The following is a 23,243-nucleotide window of genomic DNA, read 5'->3' on the forward strand; positions in this document are numbered from 1 at the left end:
CCTAGGCCTTTCATTTCAAACAATTCAAGAAAAAAAATATTTGATATGTTGCATCAGATTTCACATCCTGGTAGTAGAGCTACACGTCGTTTGATAGTTAAGAAATAGTTTTGGCCCAATATGAACAAAGACAGCAATGCTTGGCCCAAAGAATGTATAAGTTGTCAAAAATCGAAAGTACATCGTCATACAAAATCTCCAGTTATCAAAATTCCAATTCCAAAAACTAGATTTGAACACATTCATTTAGATATTGTCGGACCCTTACCTGTTTCGAAGGGATATCGTTACATATTAACTATAATTGATAGATTTACACGTTGGCCAGAGGCATTCGCGCTAAGAGATATTTCTGCAGTTACGGTTGTAAATAAATTTTTTAAGGAATATATTTCACGTTTTGGGGTTCCATTGGAAATAACAATGGATCAGGGCTCCCAGTTTACTTCAAACTTATTCTCAGAATTAACGAAACTTCTTGGAAGTCATCAAATAACGACTTCTCCCTATCATCCCCAAGCTAATGGAATGGTAGAACGCTTCCATAGACAACTTAAATCTTAAATAATGGCTAGGAATGGGTCCAGAGATTGGTATGAAGAGTTACCAATAGTGCTTATGGGTTTGCGATCGACTTTTAAGGAGATATTTCGGCAACACCAGCTGAAATGGTTTATGGCCAAAATTTAAGATTACCTGGTTAATTATTTTTTTTCAACTACAGAGAATGTAACTTCAGCGTATGTTTTAAGTAGTTTGCGTGAACATTTTTAAAATTTTAAATCAAATTTAGAACATCATCAAAATTCCAGCGGTATTTTTGTTCCAAAAGATTTAAAAGATTGCCATTTTGTTTTTGTACGTGTGATAAACAAGCATTCCTTGCAGCATCCGTATGAGGGTCCTTATAAAATTATTGAAAAAAATATCAAAAACTTTAAAATTGCGATAAATATTGAAATCAAATCTATCCCTATTAATCGTTTAAAACCAGCAAATGTTGATAAAATACAGATACCTAACAGAAAAACAAAAAAGAAAGTTACTTTTAATTTATTTAGCGTTAAATCACCGGAAGGGGGAGTAATGTAGGGTTAGATTAGATTAGATTTATTCATTTTCTTTGAAATCAAATAATTTTTTACATGTTTACATATATAAAATTGCCACTTAAATTAATACATTGAAATTGAAAGAAAAGTAAGGCATTCTGTAAAGTTATCTAAAACTTTAGTTTTGAATGCCATCTCAAAAAAATTAATAAATATATACAAATGTGTGTGGGGTGAAAATAGTTAATAAGTTGAAGTTAAAGTTACAAAATGTAAAATAAAATGTATAACAATAGAAAATAACAATGTTGCAATTAAATTACTAAGTGGCAGGGTTCAGCAAAGTTTTGATGTCGTCGTGTGACTGCTCTAATAAAAATGATTTGATATGTTTTAAAAATTCACGCATATTTCTAATGACACGTATAGACGCAGGTAGCGTATTGAAAGCTTTACAAGATACGATAGTAAAAAAGTTATTATAATGGGTAGTACGAGATGAGGGAACAACAACAAGTCCGAGTGAGTTTTGCCTCAAATTATAATTATCCGTGACTAGGCTGTGTAAATACCCACAACGAATAAAGAATATTTTTAAAGTCTTGTAATAGTACATGTGTTTTACTGGAAGAATTTTCAACTCTCTAAACAACTCCATGCTGTGGTGGAAACGGTTCACATTACATATTTTCCTTATGACACATTTTTGAATAGTAAGAAGTTGCTGGATTTTACTGTAAGACGCACCACCCCAGCAGCATATGCCATATTGAAGCTTAGAGTGAACCAAAGCGTAATAAAGCGTCTTCAGCGTTGCGTTTGAACATATATTCCTTAGACTATAAAAATAGCGCACAGTAGATCGCATGTATGCCTTCAGGCGAGAAATGTGTGTTGACCAACTTAAGGATTGGTCCACAGAAACACCCAGATATTGGTAGGTATCAACTCTTTCAATTGGGAAACACTTATCGCTACAATTTGTTTCATGATTAAACGATGTACCAGAGCACGACATATTGCTAAGGGAGAAACGTCTGCAGTCAGTGGCGTGGAATATAATGGCAATATCAGGTGAGGTTCTTGGATGTAAATTGAAATACATCAGTTTAGTTTTATTGCTGACGATCAGTTTATGTTTAGCAAACCACACTCTCAACAAATGAGCATCGAAGTTGACGCCTGCTACCAAATCCAGATAGTTCGATGAACTATAGGCTATAGCAAGGTCGTCTGCAAAAGCGGTAACCTTGCCATAGAACGGCAAACAAAATAAAGAATTCGAATAAACAAGGAACAGTATTGGACCTAGAACAGACCCTTGGGGTACTTACTCCCAAGGTAGTTGTCACAGAATTGCTTAAACAATTGCCAACCTTTACTTTCTGCACTCTTCCTGATAAATATGATTTGAGCCAATTGTACATAAAGCCACGAAAGCCTATGCAATACAATTTATCTAACAGTATTTGGTGATCAACCATATCAAATGCTTTCGTGATATCGATAAACAGGCCAGCACAGTTCTGCTTTTTATCTAACTCGCCGTAAATAACGGAACAAAAGCTCAGCATCTTCTGTTGAGAGTCCAGATCTAAATCCGTATTGCATCGAGCTGAAAAAATGTTTGTTGTTAAGAAAAGAAAGAATTCTACTTTTAACAAGCTTTTCAAAAGTTTTGGAAATAGAAGAAAGTAAAGAGATTGGTCGATAATTGTTTATATCTTTTTTGTTCCCCTTTTTATATAAAGGAATGACAACAGCACATTTTAAATCAGTAGGAAAAGTTCCAGAGTACACGCTTTTGTTAAACAAATAAATTAAAATGTCAACCAAATTTAAAGCGACTTTTTTCAAAACCTGATTTGAAACACCATCAGAGCCACAAGATCTGGAGTTGTCCAACGATTTTACTACCTTCAGTAATTCAGTGCCAGTAAAAGGTTCAAAGAAAAAACTACCACCTAAATTTGAAATAACTGAGTTATTCATTGAAAGTTCGTATGTATAAGTAGTTGTATAAGTTTGCCCGATTGCTGAAAAGTGATTATTAAAAAGGTTTGCTACAGTTGTGGGATCAGAAATATTTAGGTTATAGGGTTATATTTATATTTAACTTTAAATGAGTCTACTTTAAAGAAATTGCATTTTTGTTCTTGTTAATTATTATACTCAGTTGAGCAGAGCTCACAGAGTATATTAAGTTTGATTGGATAACGGTTGGTTGTACATATATAAAGGAATCGAGATAGATATAGACTTCCATATATCAAAATAATCAGGATCGAAAAAAAATTTGATTGAGCCATGTCCGTCCGTCCGTCCGTCCGTCCGTCCGTTAACACGATAACTTGAGTAAATTTTGAGGTATCTTGATGAAATTTGGTATGTAGGTTCCTGAGCACTCATCTCAGATCGCTATTTAAAATGAACGATATCGGACTATAACCACGCCCACTTTTTCGATATCGAAAATTTCGAAAAACCGAAAAAGTGCGATAACTCATTACAAAAGACAGATAAAGCGACGAAACTTGGTAGATGGGTTGACGTTATGACGCAGAATAGAAAATTAGTAAGATTTTGGACAATGGGCGTGGCCCCGCCCACTTTTACAAGAAGGTAATTTAAAAGTTTTGCAAGCTGTAATTTGGCAGTCGTTGAAGATATCATGATGAAATTTGGCAGGAACGTTACTACTATTACTCTATATGTGCTAAATAAAAATTAGCAAAATTGGATTAAGAACACGCCCACTTTTTAAAAAAAAATTTTTTTAAATTCAAATTTTAACAAAAAATTTAATATCTTTACTGTATATAAGTAAATTAAGTCAAAATTCAACTCCAGTAATGATATGATGCAACAAAATACAAAAATAAAAGAAAATTTCAAAATGGGCGTGGCTCCGCCCATTTTCATTTAGTTTGTCTAGAATACTTTTATTGCCATAAGTCGAACAAAAATTTACCAATCCTTCTCAAATTTGGTAGGAGCATAGATTCTATGACGGTAACTGTTCTCTGTGAAAATGGGCGAAATCGGTGGAAGCCACGCCCAGTTTTTATACACAGTCCACCGTCTGTCCTTCCGCTCGGCCATTAACACAATAACTTGAGCAAAATCCGATATATCTTTACTAAACTTAGCCCACGTACTTACCTGAGCTCACTTTTTCTTGGTATAAAAAATGGGCGAAATCTGACCATAACCACGCCCACTTTATCGATATCGAAAATTACGAAAAATGAAAAAAATGCCATAATTCTATACCAAATACGAAAAAAGGGATGAAACATGGTAACTGGATTGGTTTGTTGACGCAAAATATAACTTTGGAAAAATCTTTGTAAAATGGGTGTGACACCTACCATATTAAGTAGAAGAAAATGAAAAAGTTCTACAAGGCGAAATCAACAGCCCTTGGAATCTTGGCAGGAATACTGTTAGTGGTATTGCATATATAAATAAATTAGCAGTACCCGACAGATGATTTTCTGGATCACCTGATCCACATTTTGGTGGATATCACGAGAACGCCTTCACATATACATCTAAGGGCCACTCGCTTTTAAAACCCTCATTAATACCTTTAATTTGATATCCATATCGTACAAAAACATACCAGAGTCACCCCTGTCCCACCCTAATGGCGATATCTCGAAAAGGCGTCCACCTATAGAACTAATGCCCCCTCTCTCTTAAAATGCTCAGTAACACCTTTCGTTTGATACCCATATCGTACAAACATTCTAGAGTAACCCCTGGCCCACCCTAATGGCGATATCTCGAAAAGGCGTCCACCTATAGACCTAGTGTCCACTCCCTCTTAAAATGCTCAGTAACACCTTTCGTTTGATACCCATATCGTACAAACATTCTAGAGTCACCCCTGGCCCACCCTAATGGCAATATCTCGAAAAGGCGTCCACCTATAGACCTAATGCCCACTCCCTCTTAAAATGCTCAGTAACAGCTTTCGTTTGATACCCATATCGTACAAACATTCTAGAGTCACACCTGGCCCACCCTTATGGCGATATTTCGAAAAGGCGTCCACCTATAGAACTAAGGATTACTCCCTTTTAAAATACTCATTACCACCTTTCATTTGATACCCATATCGTACAAACACATTCTAGAGTCACCCTGGCCCACCCTAATGGCGATATCTCGAAAAGGCGTCCACCTATAGACCTAATGTCCACTCCCTCTTAAAATGCTCAGTAACACCTTTCGTTTGATACCCATATCGTACAAACATTCTAGAGTCACCCCTGGCCCACCCTAATGGCGATATCTCGAAAAGGCGTCCACCTATAGACCTAATGTACACTCCCTCTTAAAATGCTCAGTAACACCTTTCGTTTGATACCCATATCGTACAAACATTCTAGAGTCACCCCTGTCCCACCCTAATGGCGATATCTCGAAAAGGCGTCCACCTATAGACCTAATGCCCACTCCCTCTTAAAATGCTCAGTAACACCTTTCGTTTGATACCCATATCGTACAAACATTCTAGAGTCACACCTGGCCCACCCTAATGGCGATATCTCGAAAAGGCGTCCACCTATAGAACTAAGGATTACTCCCTTTTAAAATACTCATTACCACCTTTCATTTGATACCCATATCGTACAAACACATTCTAGAGTCACCCTGGCCCACCCTAATGGCGATATCTCGAAAAGGCGTCCACCTATAGACCTAATGCCCACTCCCTCTTAAAATGCTCAGTAACACCTTTCGTTTGATACCCATACCGTACAAACATTCTAGAGTCACCCTTGGTCCAGCTTTATGGCGATATCTCGAAAAGGCGTCCACCTATAGAACTAAGGATTACTCCCTTTTAAAATACTCATTACCACCTTTCATTTGATACCCATATCGTACAAACACATTCTAGAGTCACCCTGGCCCACCCTAATGGCGATATCTCGAAAGGCGTCCACCTATAGACCTAATGCCCACTCCCTCTTAAAATGCTCAGTAACACCTTTCGTTTGATACCCATATCGTACAAACATTCTAGAGTCACCCTTGGTCCACCTTTATGGCGATATCTCGAAAAGGCGTCCACCTATAGAACTAAGGATTACTCCCTTTTAAAATACTCCTTACCACCTTTCATTTGATACCCATATCGTACAAACACATTCTAGAGTCACCCCTGGCCCACCCTAATGGCGATATCTCGAAAAGGCGTCCACCTATAGACCTAATGCCCACTCCCTCTTAAAATGCTCAGTAACACCTTTCGTTTGATACCCATATCGTACAAACATTCTAGAGTCACCCCTGGCCCACCCTAATGGCGATATCTCGAAAGGGCGTCCACCTATAGACCTAATGCCCACTCCCTCTTAAAATGCTCAGTAACACCTTTAGTTTGATGCACATATCGTACAAACACATTCTAGAGTCACCCCTGGCCCACCCTAATGACGATATCTCGAAAAGGCGTCCACCTATAGACCTCATGCCCACTCCCTCTTAAAATGCTCAGTAACACCTTTCGTTTGATACCCATACCGTACAAACATTCTAGAGTCACCCCTGGCCCACCCTAATGGCGATATCTCGAAAAGGCGTCCACCTATAGACCTAATGCCCACTCCCTCTTAAAATGCTCAGTAGCACCTTTCGTTTGATACCCATATCGTACAAACAAATTCTAGAGTCAGCCCTGGTCTACCTTTATGGCGATATCCCTAAATGGCGTTCATCCATAGAACTATGGCCTATTCTCTCTTAAAATACTCTTTAATACCTTTCATTTGATACACATGTTATACAACCACATTCCAGGGTTACCCCAGATTGATTTTCCTTATTTTGTCTCCATAGCTCTCAACTGAGTATGTTATGTTCGGTTACACCCGAACTTAGCCTTCCTTACTTGTTTATATTTCAATTTTGAAATTATTCTTTCAAAGATTTTCATTCGGTTATGTCGGATTCGGTTCGGAGTCGTTAAAATAAAGATATTTTATAAAAAAAATTAAAAAGAGTGTGTATAATTAAATAGTGGTATATTTATCGACCACCACATGGTCCTACATGTTTTATGCCGCCTCCCAACGACATTTTCAAGGCAGATGAACTTTCACTGAGAAACTTTTCTTGGCAGAAATACACTCGAATTCACTGCCGAGGGACGAACCCTTTAGAAAAAGTTTTCTAATTGAGACAACTTGCTTCTAAATTTTTGATGTTGCTTTGCCTGGAACTTGAACCCAGTATTTTTGGTATGGTAGGCGGAGCACGCTACGCTATATAGTATAAGGGAAAATCGAAATTTGAAAACTGAATTCCACACGTGTCCCTTAAAGACAATTTATTTTGAAACACAATTTTTTTTTCGAATAAGCGTATTTACATTTTTTTTGTTATTTTAACAAACCAAATGTAGTATTTTTTTTTTTTTAATAGTTTCGCTGAAGTATCACCTGACTGACTGATCACGAACAAACTGATGCTTTTTTGCGATTTTTCACACACATATGCATACAAATATTTCAAGAACAAGTTTCTATTTTTATTAAGACATGTACCACGCAATATTAATGCACTAAATACTTTGTCTGAAGAATTAAAATTTTTCTTTAGTTAAAGTCTAAAAATCTTCCATAGCTGGGCCTCTAGTCAGCTCAGCAAACGTTGGGCGGACACTACGTATTGCAGGGTAGCAAGATCTTTCTGGCAGAAAGTGGTTGGCAGGAGGTCTGCTGAAATAATTGGGTTCACTAAGGCTCACCTATCAATGGCCATTGAGGTTTTGACAGGGCACTGTCCCATGGGTATCCATGCGGTACGTCTCAATATATTGGAAACTCCATCCTGCTGCAGCTGTATGGAGGATGATGAGGTGGAATCACCAAATCACTTTATGCTTGATTGCCCAGCTTTTACCAGAACTAGGCGAAAGTATTTCGGTCGTGACTCACTTGGATCTCCCGAGGAGCTATCCAAGGTTGAGATCGGGATCATTCGGAACTTTATCGTTGCTACCTAACGATTCTCTAAGTAGTTATATCTACGTCACCGTTAGTTTAGTTTATTATATGTGGTATCACAACGGACCGTCGTGTTGTCCAAGCGAGCTTCCCCTATCAGGGAAGCTACCACCCAACCTAACCTAACCTAACCTAAAGTCTAAAAATTCATACGATTTATCCCGTACCAACCGTGGAATACTTCAGTTGCAATTATTGTGAAGAGCGGGTGGAGCATTATGACCTTCACTGGGTGCTTCAACGCTGCCTCCGTTTAGGATGACATGGAAGACTTCCCTCTAGAATCTGAGAACTCTCTGAACATTGGTTACCAAGTCGCCCTTTTCGTACAGACAGAAATTTCACCCGGGCTTGGAACCTACCATCTTTCGAATTTTTGATAACATTTTTGAAGTTTCCTATACTCTGTGCCGTATTCTTCGATCGGGTGACAGCCATTTAACTTTATGGATCTTTTAAGGTTTGAAATTTGAGCCGGAAATGAAAACATTTCGGGAACCAGCCAGGTCGATTGTCCTCACTCCATTAATTAATATCTGAAATTGCTTCGTAAATGTATTTTTATGAACAACTAGCTGGCCCGGCAGAAGTTATCCTGCCCGGTAATATTCCTTCCAGTGCTTTACAAACTTTTTCTGGAAACGGAAGTATTTGTCATTTAGAAGCCCCTATAAAAAATTCCACACCTCGCTTCCTATCTCAAGTTTTACCTCTCCGTTCGCTTTCTCCTTTAAATATTTCATTATTTTTCCTTTCTCTTTCCCCTTCCTATTCATTTCCATTTCCTTTTCTCTTTCTCTTTTTTCCCCCCTTTTCCTTTTCCTTTCATTTAGAAAAGAGGTGTGGCACCCCCCAATTTAACGCCTTCAGATAAACTTCAAGGATAATAAAACACAAATAGTTCAAATTTCAATGGTTTTTATTTGAACGGAATCGAAATCAGTAGAGAGCCATATGATGAACAATGTTTTTTGTTTTGTTTTCCGGCGCAAAAACAAACAACGAAGACGGTTTCCCAACACGCGAACAGGCAACGTACAGCTGACCGTGCGAAAAACAGGGAAATTCGAGATCAAACCCACAGACTTCCAACGATTGGCCTTGCTATTTATTGATTGTCATCGCAAAAGCCAATCGAACTGGAAACTGAATCCGCTTGAATTGGAATGGAAGATCAGATGGAATAATCGTAATTCGTGGGATAAGGACTTGCTTTCCCTTGAATTTGACCTTGATGATCGTAGCGTGAATCACATTGTTCATCAGTTTCTTGACGGACAACCGCGTACCGTTGCACAATTTCGGATGATTTCATATTCCGCAACATGATTATGATCGATCCCTCTTTCAACTGTAAATTATGCGGCGGAGTTCCTGGCACATCAAGCGAGTTCAAAAATTCTGTCGGATAGTTTGTCGCTTCATCCTCGTCGGGCACGCTGTCAACGGATTTGTACGAATGCAGTTCTACAGCTATTTGACTTTGAATAATCAAATTCAAGCTATCGACGTCCTTATTCTTCGCTGCAAGTATTGCCCGTTCACTAATCCAATCGAGATTTTTATAATTTTGTGCAATTCCGGGGAACACTTTGGTGATGAGTTCTTCTTTCGACGATGTGAACTCGCAAAAATTTGCCGGGAACGATATTAATCCAGTGGAAACATCAACAGGTATTTGGCCATTGCCAAGCGCCAGTAGTTGTCTCGAGAATTCAAGAGCCGATGAGTCGTTCTGCAACGCAACTCTCTCATGTTCGTGGTCAATTTCAACTTCTTGACATGTCGCCACAAAGACGACGATTTCAGGCATGCAGTAGTTCATCGGCAGCAGTAGATTTCGGGATGACAGGTAGCGTTTGGCGAAAATCTCCGGAGAGCAATATCATAGCCCCACCAAATTGTCTCGAATCACCTCGTAAATACTTCATCGTTCGGTCAACTGCCTCAAAAGCTCATTTATGCGACATCGTGCATTCATCCCAAATGATAATTTAATAGACATCAGTAAAGCCAGCAACAACATTACCTTTTTTCCGGCGTTGAAACCTCTTTGATGCAGCGTTAAATGTATAATAGCGCGGCATTTCCGAATATAGTAAAGCCCTTGCGAACGGATTGCTTTCGCATGTCGAAAAGAAATTTGTCAACGTTGTAGCTGGTGGTTGTTCTGCTCTTTGCGCTGCATTTGCGTCCGTAAAGTAGACACGCTAGCCGTTCTCCAAGTGTACTGCCAAATGTACCACAGTCGGGTGACGTTCATGAATCGGAAACGAAAACAGCCGCCAAATTGCCTCGTTACAACTCACGTAAAGTCCAAGTTGAAATTTCGTTACCTCGTCGTTTGCATTCGGTTCAACAATGCCAAATACCGCCATGTCGCTCCCTTTTTTCACATATTTGTAAACGTATTTGATGGATTTAATGGAATTGCAGTACTCAACATTGCAGTGAGTTGAGAACGGTTTCGACAAAAGCGGACAATATGGAACGATCTAGTGGTTATCGACGATGACATTGTTTCCTTTCACTTTCATCACGATTGACCTGTCATTGTCATCGAGAACGACGCCGATACAATGGATATCCGATTCCAGAGATTGTGTCAGCCACCAACGGACGGGGGAAACGCTTTGTGCAATTTCCGTTTTCCATGCACGGCGAGTCTGGGTTGTGGACGCCGCAAGGCCCATGGATCATGTTCGTTGTCACATTGGAATACAGCTCCGGATCAGTTTCTGGATCTGGTATTTCGGCCGAAATGATAGAATCAATATCATCTGGACGGATCGTGTCGAGCATACAAAGCAAATATATGCATGTGGTAAGCCACGCTTCTGACATTCAACCCAGTACATCCAGCAACAGATTATGCCAAAAACCTTATGCCTCACGATGTAATCCATGAGTACTTTGATCTTTTGTCTGAACACTCGTGCAATGATGTCATGTCATTCGCTGGATGTTTGCCCTGTCAGCAAGAGATTCGTAATTTCAGGCCATTTCGGATTGCATGTGAACGTGATAAATAAATCCGGCCGTCCGTAATTCCGCACATACGTCATCGCATCCTGAGCGTACTCATGCATGTGGCGCGGGCTTCCAACGTAAGTAGCTGGAAGAATGGTCAAACAACCGATGTTGGTTGCGTCTCCTTCAGTAGTAATGGCATCACGCAAGTGTATGTATTCATCTGATCGTAACTTGGATTGAAACGAATGAAATTGAGGCGCTCCGTTTCGACCTTGACGTACATGTAAACGCAGTACTGTTGAAACAACCGGCGATATCTCAACAGATTGTCAACATCGCGCCGAATCATCAAAGGATACGCATAAAAATTCATTGAGCTGACCTACTTATTCGTTTCTTCTCCTGAAATATGAATTCGAACTCGGTTGCAAAATAAAATAGAAGTGATGACTTGTAACCAAACCTGTCGTTGGATTAACCATCTTTATATTGAAATGATATCCATCCTCTCCACGACAGAACATCAACGGGTATTGAAGTGCATCATATGACCGATGCGTCTCGTAAACGCGCTTCAATTGTCCACCATCCCGACGGTAAAGAACAATATCGCGTGATTCCTTATTCTCGTCAACAATCACCACTGCGACTTCATTGATAGTGGGAGCATTGAATTGTCTTGCATGGCCTCCAGCGGGTCTTTTGTCTGTTCTAATAATGATTTTGTGGTCGTCTGAAGGCATCATATCCAATGCTGTTTTGAACAATCTGACCAATTCATTGTGCTCATGCAGAAGATTTTGTAATTGTTCGATCATTTCACGTTTAGTCGCAGTAAAAATTGCACAACGCTGATCTAGTTCAATTGCCGAATCACCAACGAAATAGATCTGAAGGAACTTATGATCTTCGTTCGGTAGTGGTAACAAAGCGCCCGCTCGATGGTGAATTTGCCCTTGAATCTGAATGTTTGGAAGCAATTTCGAAAAAATATAACAATAATTGTTCATTTTGATAATAATGGGACATCATTACCATAAAAGTGGGATTGTAGCCGGGTACATCAACAAATTGGGTTCCAAATGATGTCATTTGAAAGCATCCGTTATATTTTTGTGTATTCTATAGAAAATGTTTTGATTGGATTGTATTTCCATAGAGTAACGAATACAATGGCTCTGGCGGGTGGGTTAAAACGGGTAATTTCACTTTGCCACCAGCGCAGTGTAAGCCGGGGGTTTCTGATTGAAACTTCAAAGCATTGCAATGCTGGCATACGACAGACAATGAGCCGATATCAACTCAGCGAAAATCTTTGTAGGCTATTGCGGAATCGTATTCGAAAGCAGCGCGATTCAAGCCGACATTTATGACTGGTGTTCTAACAGCATTTTGTTGAATTTGTGGTGGTGATTGTGCAGCGCGAACTTGTGTCTCTATTCATTTTCTTCTGCACGTTCCTCTTGCGTTTAATTATCACGGACATTCTGACTAATTATTGCACGGCGTGTACGTCGTCCAAGGTTTGATCGTCTAATAGGAGGCATTAGTCAAGCAAATAATTCTAGCTAAAATGCAATAAAGTAATTTTTGACTAATCCTATTAAAAATGACAATGAGAAAAGTGCACCAGTCAAATTACGCTCAACCTAATCAAAGCGCCATCTGTTATTTATCTCGTTAATATCTCCACTCAAAATGCAATTTTATCACAATGAATTTCACAATTATCCGAAACTTACGGAAACACATCACTATCTGTTATTTATCTAGTTATATTAATAATCAATTTTCGATTTCTCCAATTTTTCGACTATTCCGCAGGGTTTTCCCAAAATTTTCTTTCGTAAAAACCTTCTCCTAGCAATTACGAAGAACTGAAAAAAAACTTGAGCCAAATCGGTCCTGCCGTTCTCAGTTTTCGATTTCTCCAATTTTCCGACTTTTCCGCAGGGTTTTCCCAAAATTTTCTTTCGTAAAAACCTTCTAGCAATTACGAAGAACTGAAAAAAAATTTGAGCCAAATCGGTCCTGCCGTTCTCAATTAATGAATTACTATACATTTTTCACATCATTAGATAAATTTTTTCATCGCCCAATACATGGAAAAAAGCGGTAGACGCTACAAAATTAATAGGTATGTTCAAAAGAACTTAATAATACTAACTAAAACGTATTAAAAGTCACTTTAACATTGCAGCATATTGTTTTGCTTATGTGCCTTAAAAGTAGCATGGACTTTTCCTTTTGCATTCACTGTTGATTTTAGTGAGTGACAAGCGAAAGCAAACGATCGTGATCACACATCGTTAGTGTCGATGTGAAAATACGAACTCAAATTGCACAATGTGCAACTTTTGGCCGGCTTTGTTAAAAATCTCCATTCCTGAATGGCTCAAAATACTTTAACTCAAAGCTAATGTGTGTGTGTTATTGAATGGTAAAATATAATTCAATATAGAGTGGGAATGTAGGAACCATTCCCAATCTTTAATGAATGTGAACTTGAAATGAATGCACACTTTTTTTTTCATTCAGTACTAAATACTTTTTCCCCAAGGTTATTTTTTGGTATACTTTCATTGCCATCAGATATGTTAAATCAATTTAGGAGTTGGGTGCAAAAAATGCGTAAAATTTATCAATAGAAATAATAGCCCCTTCTAATTATTCAAGTAGTTTAGTATTTAAGAATTCATGAGCTTAACACCGGCTTTTAATAATTGAATATACAATCATTATTTTTGAAAAGAAACATTTACTGGCATACTGCGATTTTAACATTTCGAAAACCGCCACATAATCATCATCAGTCAATTTCGAATGCTGTCAAAATTTTCTTTCGTAAAAACCTTCTCCTAGCAATTACGAAGAACTGAAAAAAAATTTGAGCCAAATCGGTCCTGCCGTTCTCAATTAATGAATTACTATACATTTTTCACATCATTAGATAAATTTTTTCATCGCCCAATACATGGAAAAAAGCGGTAGATGCTACAAATCTCGAGTTTGTTTGTGTGTTCGATATGTGTATTTTTTGAAAAGGAAAGATGGTTATAAATAATATCATAACATCTTCCACCGTTTTTTCAAAATAGCTAAATTAAGTTTTTAGGTCAGCCTTACGAAGTTGATCATATAAAATATTAGCATTGTAGCTTTACAAATGACAAAAATATCCCGTTAAAATTTGAATTGTCACAGAATTATATTTCATTTTGAAACAATATTTATTTTTTACAGAAGTATTAGCCGCGGTCAGAAGAAGAAGTGTGTTGAATTTCATTACAATACTTTTCTTTAAATGAAAGTCATTGCGAAAAAAGGTGTGATGATGACCCCTCGCTGACGGATAGACCGACGAATGCATGAGCAATGCTAACATTAAGTTGTTTTGTCGGATGAGACTACCGATTTTTCGATTGACATAACTAGGATGTCGAAAAAAATCGCTACCGAAACACCAAGATGCCTCTCTGGTTCCGCCCATGACTTAATGAGTCCAAAGAAGTGTTAACATTAGGCATGATTCAATAACAAGAGGTTTGCTCGACTGACAAATTTTTTGACAATTGCAGCCATTTTGCTCCCAAATCGAAATGACATCCGTTAACTGTGTTGTTTCTTTGCGATTTTTCGAAAAATATTAGTAGTAGAAATAGGAAGCAATCAGTTTACAAATACCCGATAAGTACTGAACTGCATAAATTTTATGATGCTTTCGTTAACTATGCCATGATCTATTAATCTGGCTGAACATAGGTTTTATGAAAAGTACGGACACCAAGGAACATACGAAACCTAAACCAATTCAAAATTCATCGTTCAACGTCAAAAACTCGACTAGTAAATCGATTCACGTAAAAATGCCATTACTAAATAACGGAGATGCCATAACGAAATGTACTCATTGAGCATGTTAACTTATTTATTCCGTATGTTCGGTACATTCATCTTTATTTATGAACTTGGGGAACCGGTTTATATTTGGAATATTATGTATATACTTATTTGATATATTCGGACCTCGTGAGGTAGTATCAAACGAACGTGTTTCGAATATTCTAAATAAACGGTTTATGCGGAACACTTCTATGAATACTTAACGGAAAACATCTTTCTGAAATTTCAGAATAAAATGGTGAATACTCCCTGTGTAGCAGGACCGCACAAAAGCTTAACTATTCTGTCATGGTCAAGGCCGGAATATAAAGTTCTAAAACAATAAGCCATTTTCTTTTATTTTTTGTCAGTCCATTGCCGCTGTTGAGTGGAGTATCACCCCTGTTCAAAATCATCCCATCTCAAAATATTTTTCAAAAATTTTTCCCATTTCGGGATTTGTCACAAACACGACCTATATTAGGATTAGATTGAAAAACACCTTATCTCAGAATGATTTTCATTAACTCCTTCTTATGTCAAAATGCATTGAACTTATGCATCAGAGCTGTAAAAAGATTCAATCAATTGAGTGTGCATTCTCTCAGCATTCTTTTAAAAATTGTGATTTTTTGGTTGCATATTATAAATCAAAGCCGGCCAAAAGTTGCACATTGTTCAATTTGAGTTCGTATTTTCACACCGACACTAACGATGTGTGATCACGATCGTTTGCTTTCGCTTGTCCCTCACTAAAATCAACAGTGAATGCAAAAGGAAAAGTCCATGCTACTTCTTGGGCACATAATAAAAACAATATGCTGCAATGTTAAAGTGACTTCTAATACGTTTTAGTTAGTATTATTAAGTTCCTTTGAACATACATATTAATATTGACAATTTAAATATTAATTATTAATAATAATTAATTAATTATTAATAAATATTGACAATTTAATATAAATATATTTTTATAAGTTCTACTTAGTTTTATTAATTTTCATAAATTTTTTTTTATTGAATAACTTTATGTTTTGAAAATATATATTTCTATCTTTACATTTACTTTGTTTTATAGTTTTTTCTTAATAAAAAAGTGAGTTTTATCTGACTTGCTCGACCTCCCCGTTCTTAGTTATACGAATATAAGTAAATATAGTCAGGATTAGCTTGAAATCAAATAACCAAAGTCCTTTTTAATTTCAAACTTCACAGTCCACATTTTCTTTTAGCACACTGTGGGGAGTTGTCACTCAATTTTTACACACACTTATGCAATTGTTTTAGTATATGTGTGGCCGGCTATGTTATAAATCAGAGTTTTATCTGACTTGCTCGACCTCCGCGTTCTTAGTTATACGAATATAAGTAAATATAGTCAGGATTAGCTTGAAATCAAATAACCAAAGTCCTTTTTAATTTCAAACTTCACAGTCCACATTTTCTTTTAGCACACTGTGGGGAGTTGTCACTCAATTTTTACACACACTTATGCAATTGTTTTAGTATATGTGTGGCCGGCTATGTTATAAATCAGAGCTTTATCTGACTTGCTCGACCTCCGCGTTCTTAGTTATACGAATATAAGTAAATATAGTCAGGATTAGCTTGAAATCAAATAACCAAAGTCCTTTTTAATTTCAAACTTCACAGTCCACATTTTCTTTTAGCACACTGTGGGGAGTTGTCACTCAATTTTTACACACACTTATGCAATTGTTTTAGTATATGTGTGGCCGGCTATGTTATAAATCAGAGCTTTATCTGACTTGCTCGACCTCCGCGTTCTTAGTTATACGAATATAAGTAAATATAGTCAGGATTAGCTTGAAATCAAATAACCAAAGTCCTTTTTAATTTCAAACTTCACAGTCCACATTTTCCTTTAGCACACTGTGGGGAGTTGTCACTCAATTTTTACACACACTTATGCAATTGTTTTAGTATATGTGTGGCCGGCTCTGATTTATAACATAGTCCACATTTTCCTTTAGCACACTGTGGGGAGTTGTCACTCAATTTTTTACACACACTTATGCAATTGTTTTAGTATATGTGTGGCCGGCTATGTTATAAATCAGAGCTTTATCTGACTTGCTCGACCTCCGCGTTCTTAGTTATACGAATATAAGTAAATATAGTCAGGATTAGCTTGAAATCAAATAACCAAAGTCCTTTTTAATTTCAAACTTCACAGTCCACATTTTCTTTTAGCACACTGTGGGGAGTTGTCACTCAATTTTTACACACACTTATGCAATTGTTTTAGTATATGTGTGGCCGGCTATGTTATAAATCAGAGCTTTATCTGACTTGCTCGACCTCCGCGTTCTTAGTTATACGAATATAAGTAAATATAGTCAGGATTAGCTTGAAATCAAATAACCAAAGTCCTTTTTAATTTCAAACTTCACAGTCCACATTTTCTTTTAGCACACTGTGGGGAGTTGTCACTCAATTTTTACACACACTTATGCAATTGTTTTAGTATATGTGTGGCCGGCTATGTTATAAATCAGAGCCGGCCACACATATACTAAAACAATTGCATAAGTGTGTGTAAAAATTGAGTGACAACTCCCCACAGTGTGCTAAAGGAAAATGTGGACTGTGAAGTTTGAAATTAAAAAGGACTTTGGTTATTTGATTTCAAGCTAATCCTGACTATATTTACTTATATTCGTATAACTAAGAACGCGGAGGTCGAGCAAGTCAGATAAAGCTCTGATTTATAACATAGCCGGCCACACATATCCTAAAACAATTGCATAAGTGTGTGTAAAAATTGAGTGACAACTCCCCACAGTGTGCTAAAAGAAAATGTGGACTGTGAAGTTTGAAATTAAAAAGGACTTTGGTTATTTGATTTCAAGCTAATCCTGACTATATTTACTTATATGTTATAAATCAGAGCCGGCCACACATATACTAAAACAATTGCATAAGTGTGTGTAAAAAATTGAGTGACAACTCCCCACAGTGTGCTAAAGGAAAATGTGGACTATGTAATAAATCAGAGCCGGCCACACATATACTAAAACAATTGCATAAGTGTGTGTAAAAATTGAGTGACAACTCCCCACAGTGTGCTAAAGGAAAATGTGGACTGTGAAGTTTGAAATTAAAAAGGACTTTGGTTATTTGATTTCAAGCTAATCCTGACTATATTTACTTATATTCGTATAACTAAGAACGCGGAGGTCGAGCTAGTCAGATAAAACTTTTTTATAAAAGAAGGTATGGTCAATGCAAAATTTTTTAAAAAAATCGACTTTTTCATTAAGACAGAACTATAAAACAAAGTAAATGTAAAGATAGAAATATATATTTTCAAAACATAAAGTTATTCAATAAAAAAAATGTATGAAAATTAATAAAACTAAGTAGACCGTATAAAAATTATTTATATTAAATTGTCAATATTTATTAATAATTAATTAATTATTATTAATTATTAATAATTAATATTTAAATTATCATTATTAATATGTATGTTCAAAAGAACTGAATAATACTAACTAAAACGTATTAAAAGTCACTTTAACATTGCAGCATATTGTTTTGCTTATGTGCCTTAAAAGTAGCATGGCCTTTTCCTTTTGCATTCACTGTTGATTTTAGTGAGTGACAAGCGAAAGCAAACGATCATGATCACACATCGTTAGTGTCGATGTGAAAATACGAACTCAAATTGCACAATGTGCAACTTTTGGCCGGCTTTGTTAAAAATCTCCATTCCTGAATGGCTCAAAATACTTTAACTCAAAGCTAATGTGTGTGTGTTATTGAATGGTAAAATATAATTCAATATAGAGTGGGAATGTAGGAACTATTCCCAATCTTTAATGAATGTAAACTTGAAATGAATGCACACTTTTTTTTTCATTCAGTACTAAATACTTTTTCCCCAAGGTTATTTTTTGGTATACTTTCATTGCCATCAGATATGTTAAATCAATTTAGGAGCTGGGTGCAAAAAAGGCGTAAAATTTATCAATAGAAATAATAAACCCTTCTAATTATTCAAGTAGTTTAGTATTTAAGAATTCATGAGCTTAACACCGTCTTCCAATAATTGAATATTCAATCATTATTTTTGAAAAGAAACATTTACTGGCATACTGCGATTTTAACATTTCGAAAACCGCCACATAATCATCATCAGTCAATTTCGAATGTTATCAAAGGTTTCACAGAGATTCGAACCGCGAATCACACGGTGAAACTGCAGTTGCCTTAAGTTATCGCAATATGCCAGTAAAAGTTTCTTTCTTTTCAGTTTCTCTTAAACTTCGCAAAGACAACCTATTGCTTTCTTGCTATATGTCAAAATGGTTCTATATGTCCTACTTATTTTGCTATTGTAGTTAAATGGATATTGTAAATGAACACATTGTGGATTGACCAAATAGAGTAAATTGTGGATATTTCTTGTTGATAATATAACAAAAGCAGATACTAGAGTTTATGTCATTTAAATTAAAATACATCAAAGTACATAGGTATACCGGCGATTCCGTTGGAGCTTCCTAATTCCCAGAATTTCGATAAATATATGTTTAATTCCGTGGCATCGTCCTACAGCGATTCAGGCTTTTTCTATTCACCTGAGTCACCTTCCCAGTTTTCCTTCATATGTGCCACAAAAAAAAAATTTTTCATTGGGAGAAACTGTTCAGAGGTAATGAATTTCCCTCCCCACAAAGAGATTGACTGGCTCCATCGGACTACAGTTTTTTACAGCTGATGTCTTGACAGTGTTTGACGGAATATAAATATAGGACCCGACTGATTGAGAAGGACCATTAGTTTCTCTGCATATTTGCATGGCATTTGTAGGTTGAATTCTATCTTACTTGAGGAGATTTGTATTCAAACTTAATTTTCTTTGCTATCAAAAAAGCTACAACTACCTATAGAGCCTAGGTTAATTGATTGTAATTACAAACTATTGTGTTTAGAAGAATATTTTTCTTAGAAAATAGAGAAAAATAGTATATTGCTATTGCAATTTGCAAACTCACAAACCAGTATAGATACAGTATTTGAAAGCGCTAGGAAAATATATGAAGGAACTTAAGAGCTTTTATAATATATAACTTTCAATTGTTTAATCAACAATTGAGGACGTTCAAATGTAGATTAGTACTTTTTCATGCAAGCGTTTTATATGCCACATTGGCAACACTTAATTAGAACGATGACAATTTTCGGCACAGGGATGTTGAAATATTTGTCATTTGCTTTTTTTATTATTAAATTTTTAGAACAATTATAATAAAAATGCTTTTTCAATTAACTTCTTTGTACTTTATTACCATTTAAATAACGAAAAAACTGGTCATCACTGTCAACAACTAAATTTTTGTGTTGATAATTTGAGGTGGCTTTAACTAAATGCAACCATGTGATATTTGAGCGGGTTTTGTGCTTGTACGACATTTTTCATAATTGATTGGTACTAGAAAAGTGTGTGCACACTCAGCAAGGGCTGCATTCATTTGAATGCTTATTCTGTGTTGAAAAATGTTTGTGTTTCATTCAATTACTTCATTCGTTCTTCGAAGAGTTCAAGAGTGCATTCTTTTTTTCCCACTACTGAATGAAGAATGGGTTGACTTTTAAGCCACATTCCTTAACAAGGAATGAAAGAATGAAGAAACAGCATTCTTAAATCAATGATTTAAAATTTTAAATGATTGCACACTTTTACAGCTCTTATGTTCATACATATATTGAGTCTTTGAAACAAATTTTGAGATAGTGTATTTTTGAATAAAATTCTAACGTACGGCATTCTTCAAACAAATTCTGAAAGAATGACCAAACCAACATAACTCTTTATCAGTTCACGAAATATTTAGTAGAAAATGAATTATTTTTCTCAAATCCTGTTAGCTTTTTTTATTATCACTAATAATATACTACTTGTAGTAGAACAATTTTCACTGAAGGCGATTGAATTATTCCGTTTTTCTTACTTCGTAAAAGCAACCCGTCCAGATTTGTCAATTTGGGAGTGTCAAAGCACTGTCATGATTGGAGAACAAATTTCTAGTAATTGAATCATGACCATTAGGTAAGTAAGACTTGCTTTTCAAATTACTTTGCAAATTACTACATTTTCATACTCACATTTCAACTGATTGTAAAATTTCGTCATTTGCCCCCTTTCCTCCAACTGCATAGATTTTACGGTTTACTTCCACGACAGAATGTAAATATCGCGGCTGCTTCATTGAGTGCAACCGTTGAAATAATTTAGTTTTGAAATTCCAGCATCTAACTTCGTCAATTGCTTTGTTGTTTCGCTTGCCGCCTATGAAAATTAAATTGTCATCCATAAGAATGACTTGTTCGCTTGAGACATCCATTTTGATATCGACCCATTTCTGCCATAAATCGTCAGTTTTGTTATATTGAAAGATGGTTCTCCTCTGCAATATTTTTAAATCGTTGTTTAAATTATGTAGCCAGACAATTGGAAGAAATAAGAAAAAATTGGAGGACCCAATTCCCTTAGTAGTTTTGTTGCAAAAAAAAATTGTCATGGAAACTCCCAGCAATATCCAAAGTGTCGTTCCGAGTTTACAACTATAAGCAGAATGCGGTCCGTTTATTTTTCTTGCTCCAAGCACTTTCGCATCGAGAATAAAATTAAAGAAAAATTTTTAAAAATAAGCTTTTATTATTCGTTAGTAAAATTAACTAAAAAGTAAAAAATAAATTGACTGTAAAAAAAAATATCACACTTTATAAGTTCATTGTAACCTTTAACGATAATTAGGCTTTTTCGTCTGCGATAAAAAAAGTTCCTTTACACCTAAATTATTAAATCTTACAGTTTATATCACAGTCCTAATCGTTCTAATAAAAAGCGTGGTAAATTTTGATGGTATAATTAAGAACATTTAAGGCCTTCCTTTTCTTGCTATCACAATGTAACACGCTTTTATTAGAACAATTAGGACTGTGATATAAACTGTAAGATTTAATAATTTAGGTGTAAGGTTTTAATGTTAAAAATATATAATTATGTACAATATGGAATTTTTTTGTCGCAGGCGAAAAAGCCTAATTATCGTTAAAGGTTACAATGAACTTATAAAGTGTTATATTTCTTTACAGTCAATTTATTTTTTACTTTTTAATTAATTTTATTAACCAATAATAAGAGCTTATTTTTAAAAAAGTTTTTTTTTCTTTAATCTTATTTTTTACTTTTTCGTTTTACTTTCGTTTTATTAGCAAGTAATAGAAGCTTGTTCTTAGAAAAGCTTTTTTCTTAAATTTAATTTAAATATGAATTTTTTTTTAATTTTTAGTAGGGTATAATATTGTTTAAATTAGTTATGTAATATTTTCTTAGTTATTTGTAACGTTTCTTACCCTATCCATTTCTTTTAATGCATCAACATTACAAGGTTTCTTCGAAGTCAACTTTGAACAGTCAAGTTCTTCTATTCGTGTGTTAAGTAACTTAAAATCAAATTTCAATTGTGACTTTACCTATGTAGCGTTCAGTTTACAACTACTAATTGCAGATCTCTGCTCTGTTCCATCGCCAAAAATCTGTAAAACAAAATCAATTGCGCGGAAAAGTATGCAACAAAAAGTATGCAACATTTAGCGATAACAGCCTAACTAGCGAAGTTACCTACATTCTTGAGGACAAACGCTTTTATTCCCTTGTGAATACAAAAATCTTTACCGATAACTCTGTTATAGATTAATTTATCGAACTCTCGCAAAGTAATATTGCACTGTCATCGGAGTTATACATGTGTGCAAAATTTGAGCTCAATCGGACACCGGGAAGTGTATCAAATTTAACTTGCAAGATTGCATTGCAGACAACAGCCAAGTGAAACTAAACAAAAGCTTCTAAAAAAGAGAGACAGTAAAAGCTTAATGTGAAAATGTGCTAAGTCATTTTTTACGAATTTTACAGGAGACGAAAAAAAATGAATAATTTTTCAAATAACCTTTTTTTTTGCAAAACTGTGGATACCTTAATTGCAATACTTTTGAGTGCATAAGCTTTGAAAAAGATAAATAAAAATCATGTATGCTAACCTAGCACAATTTCCGCACTCAAACCAAATTTTTTCTCCTGACTTAGCACTTTTTACTCAATATGTTTCCCCATCACTCCTCACCTTTAATGATTGAAATATAACACTAAAACTATATATTTCACAAAAAATACTATTTATTTGTCAAACTATTTCTAACGGTTCTGATCTGAACTCTTTTGCCGGATGGTGCGCAGACAATAATTTATTTTTAAATTCAAACAAATGCTGTGTTGTGT

The 23,243-nt window shown here is 35.7% G+C and overlaps 1 protein-coding gene across 2 annotated transcripts in view; it reads right to left on the minus strand.

Moving 5' to 3' along the window:
• Positions 1–23,243, minus strand: part of LOC137251291 (kelch-like protein 5) — an 85,736-nt gene that overhangs the window by 35,897 nt on the left and 26,596 nt on the right. For both annotated transcript variants that reach the window (XM_067785618.1, XM_067785619.1), the window contains exon 4: positions 21,065–21,366. In XM_067785618.1, the coding sequence (XP_067641719.1) occupies positions 21,065–21,366 (302 nt within the window). The remainder of the gene's footprint in view (positions 1–21,064; positions 21,367–23,243) is intronic.

Source organism: Eurosta solidaginis, chromosome 4 (genome assembly GCF_040869045.1).
Source record: "Eurosta solidaginis isolate ZX-2024a chromosome 4, ASM4086904v1, whole genome shotgun sequence".
NCBI classification, from domain to species: domain Eukaryota; kingdom Metazoa; phylum Arthropoda; class Insecta; order Diptera; family Tephritidae; genus Eurosta; species Eurosta solidaginis.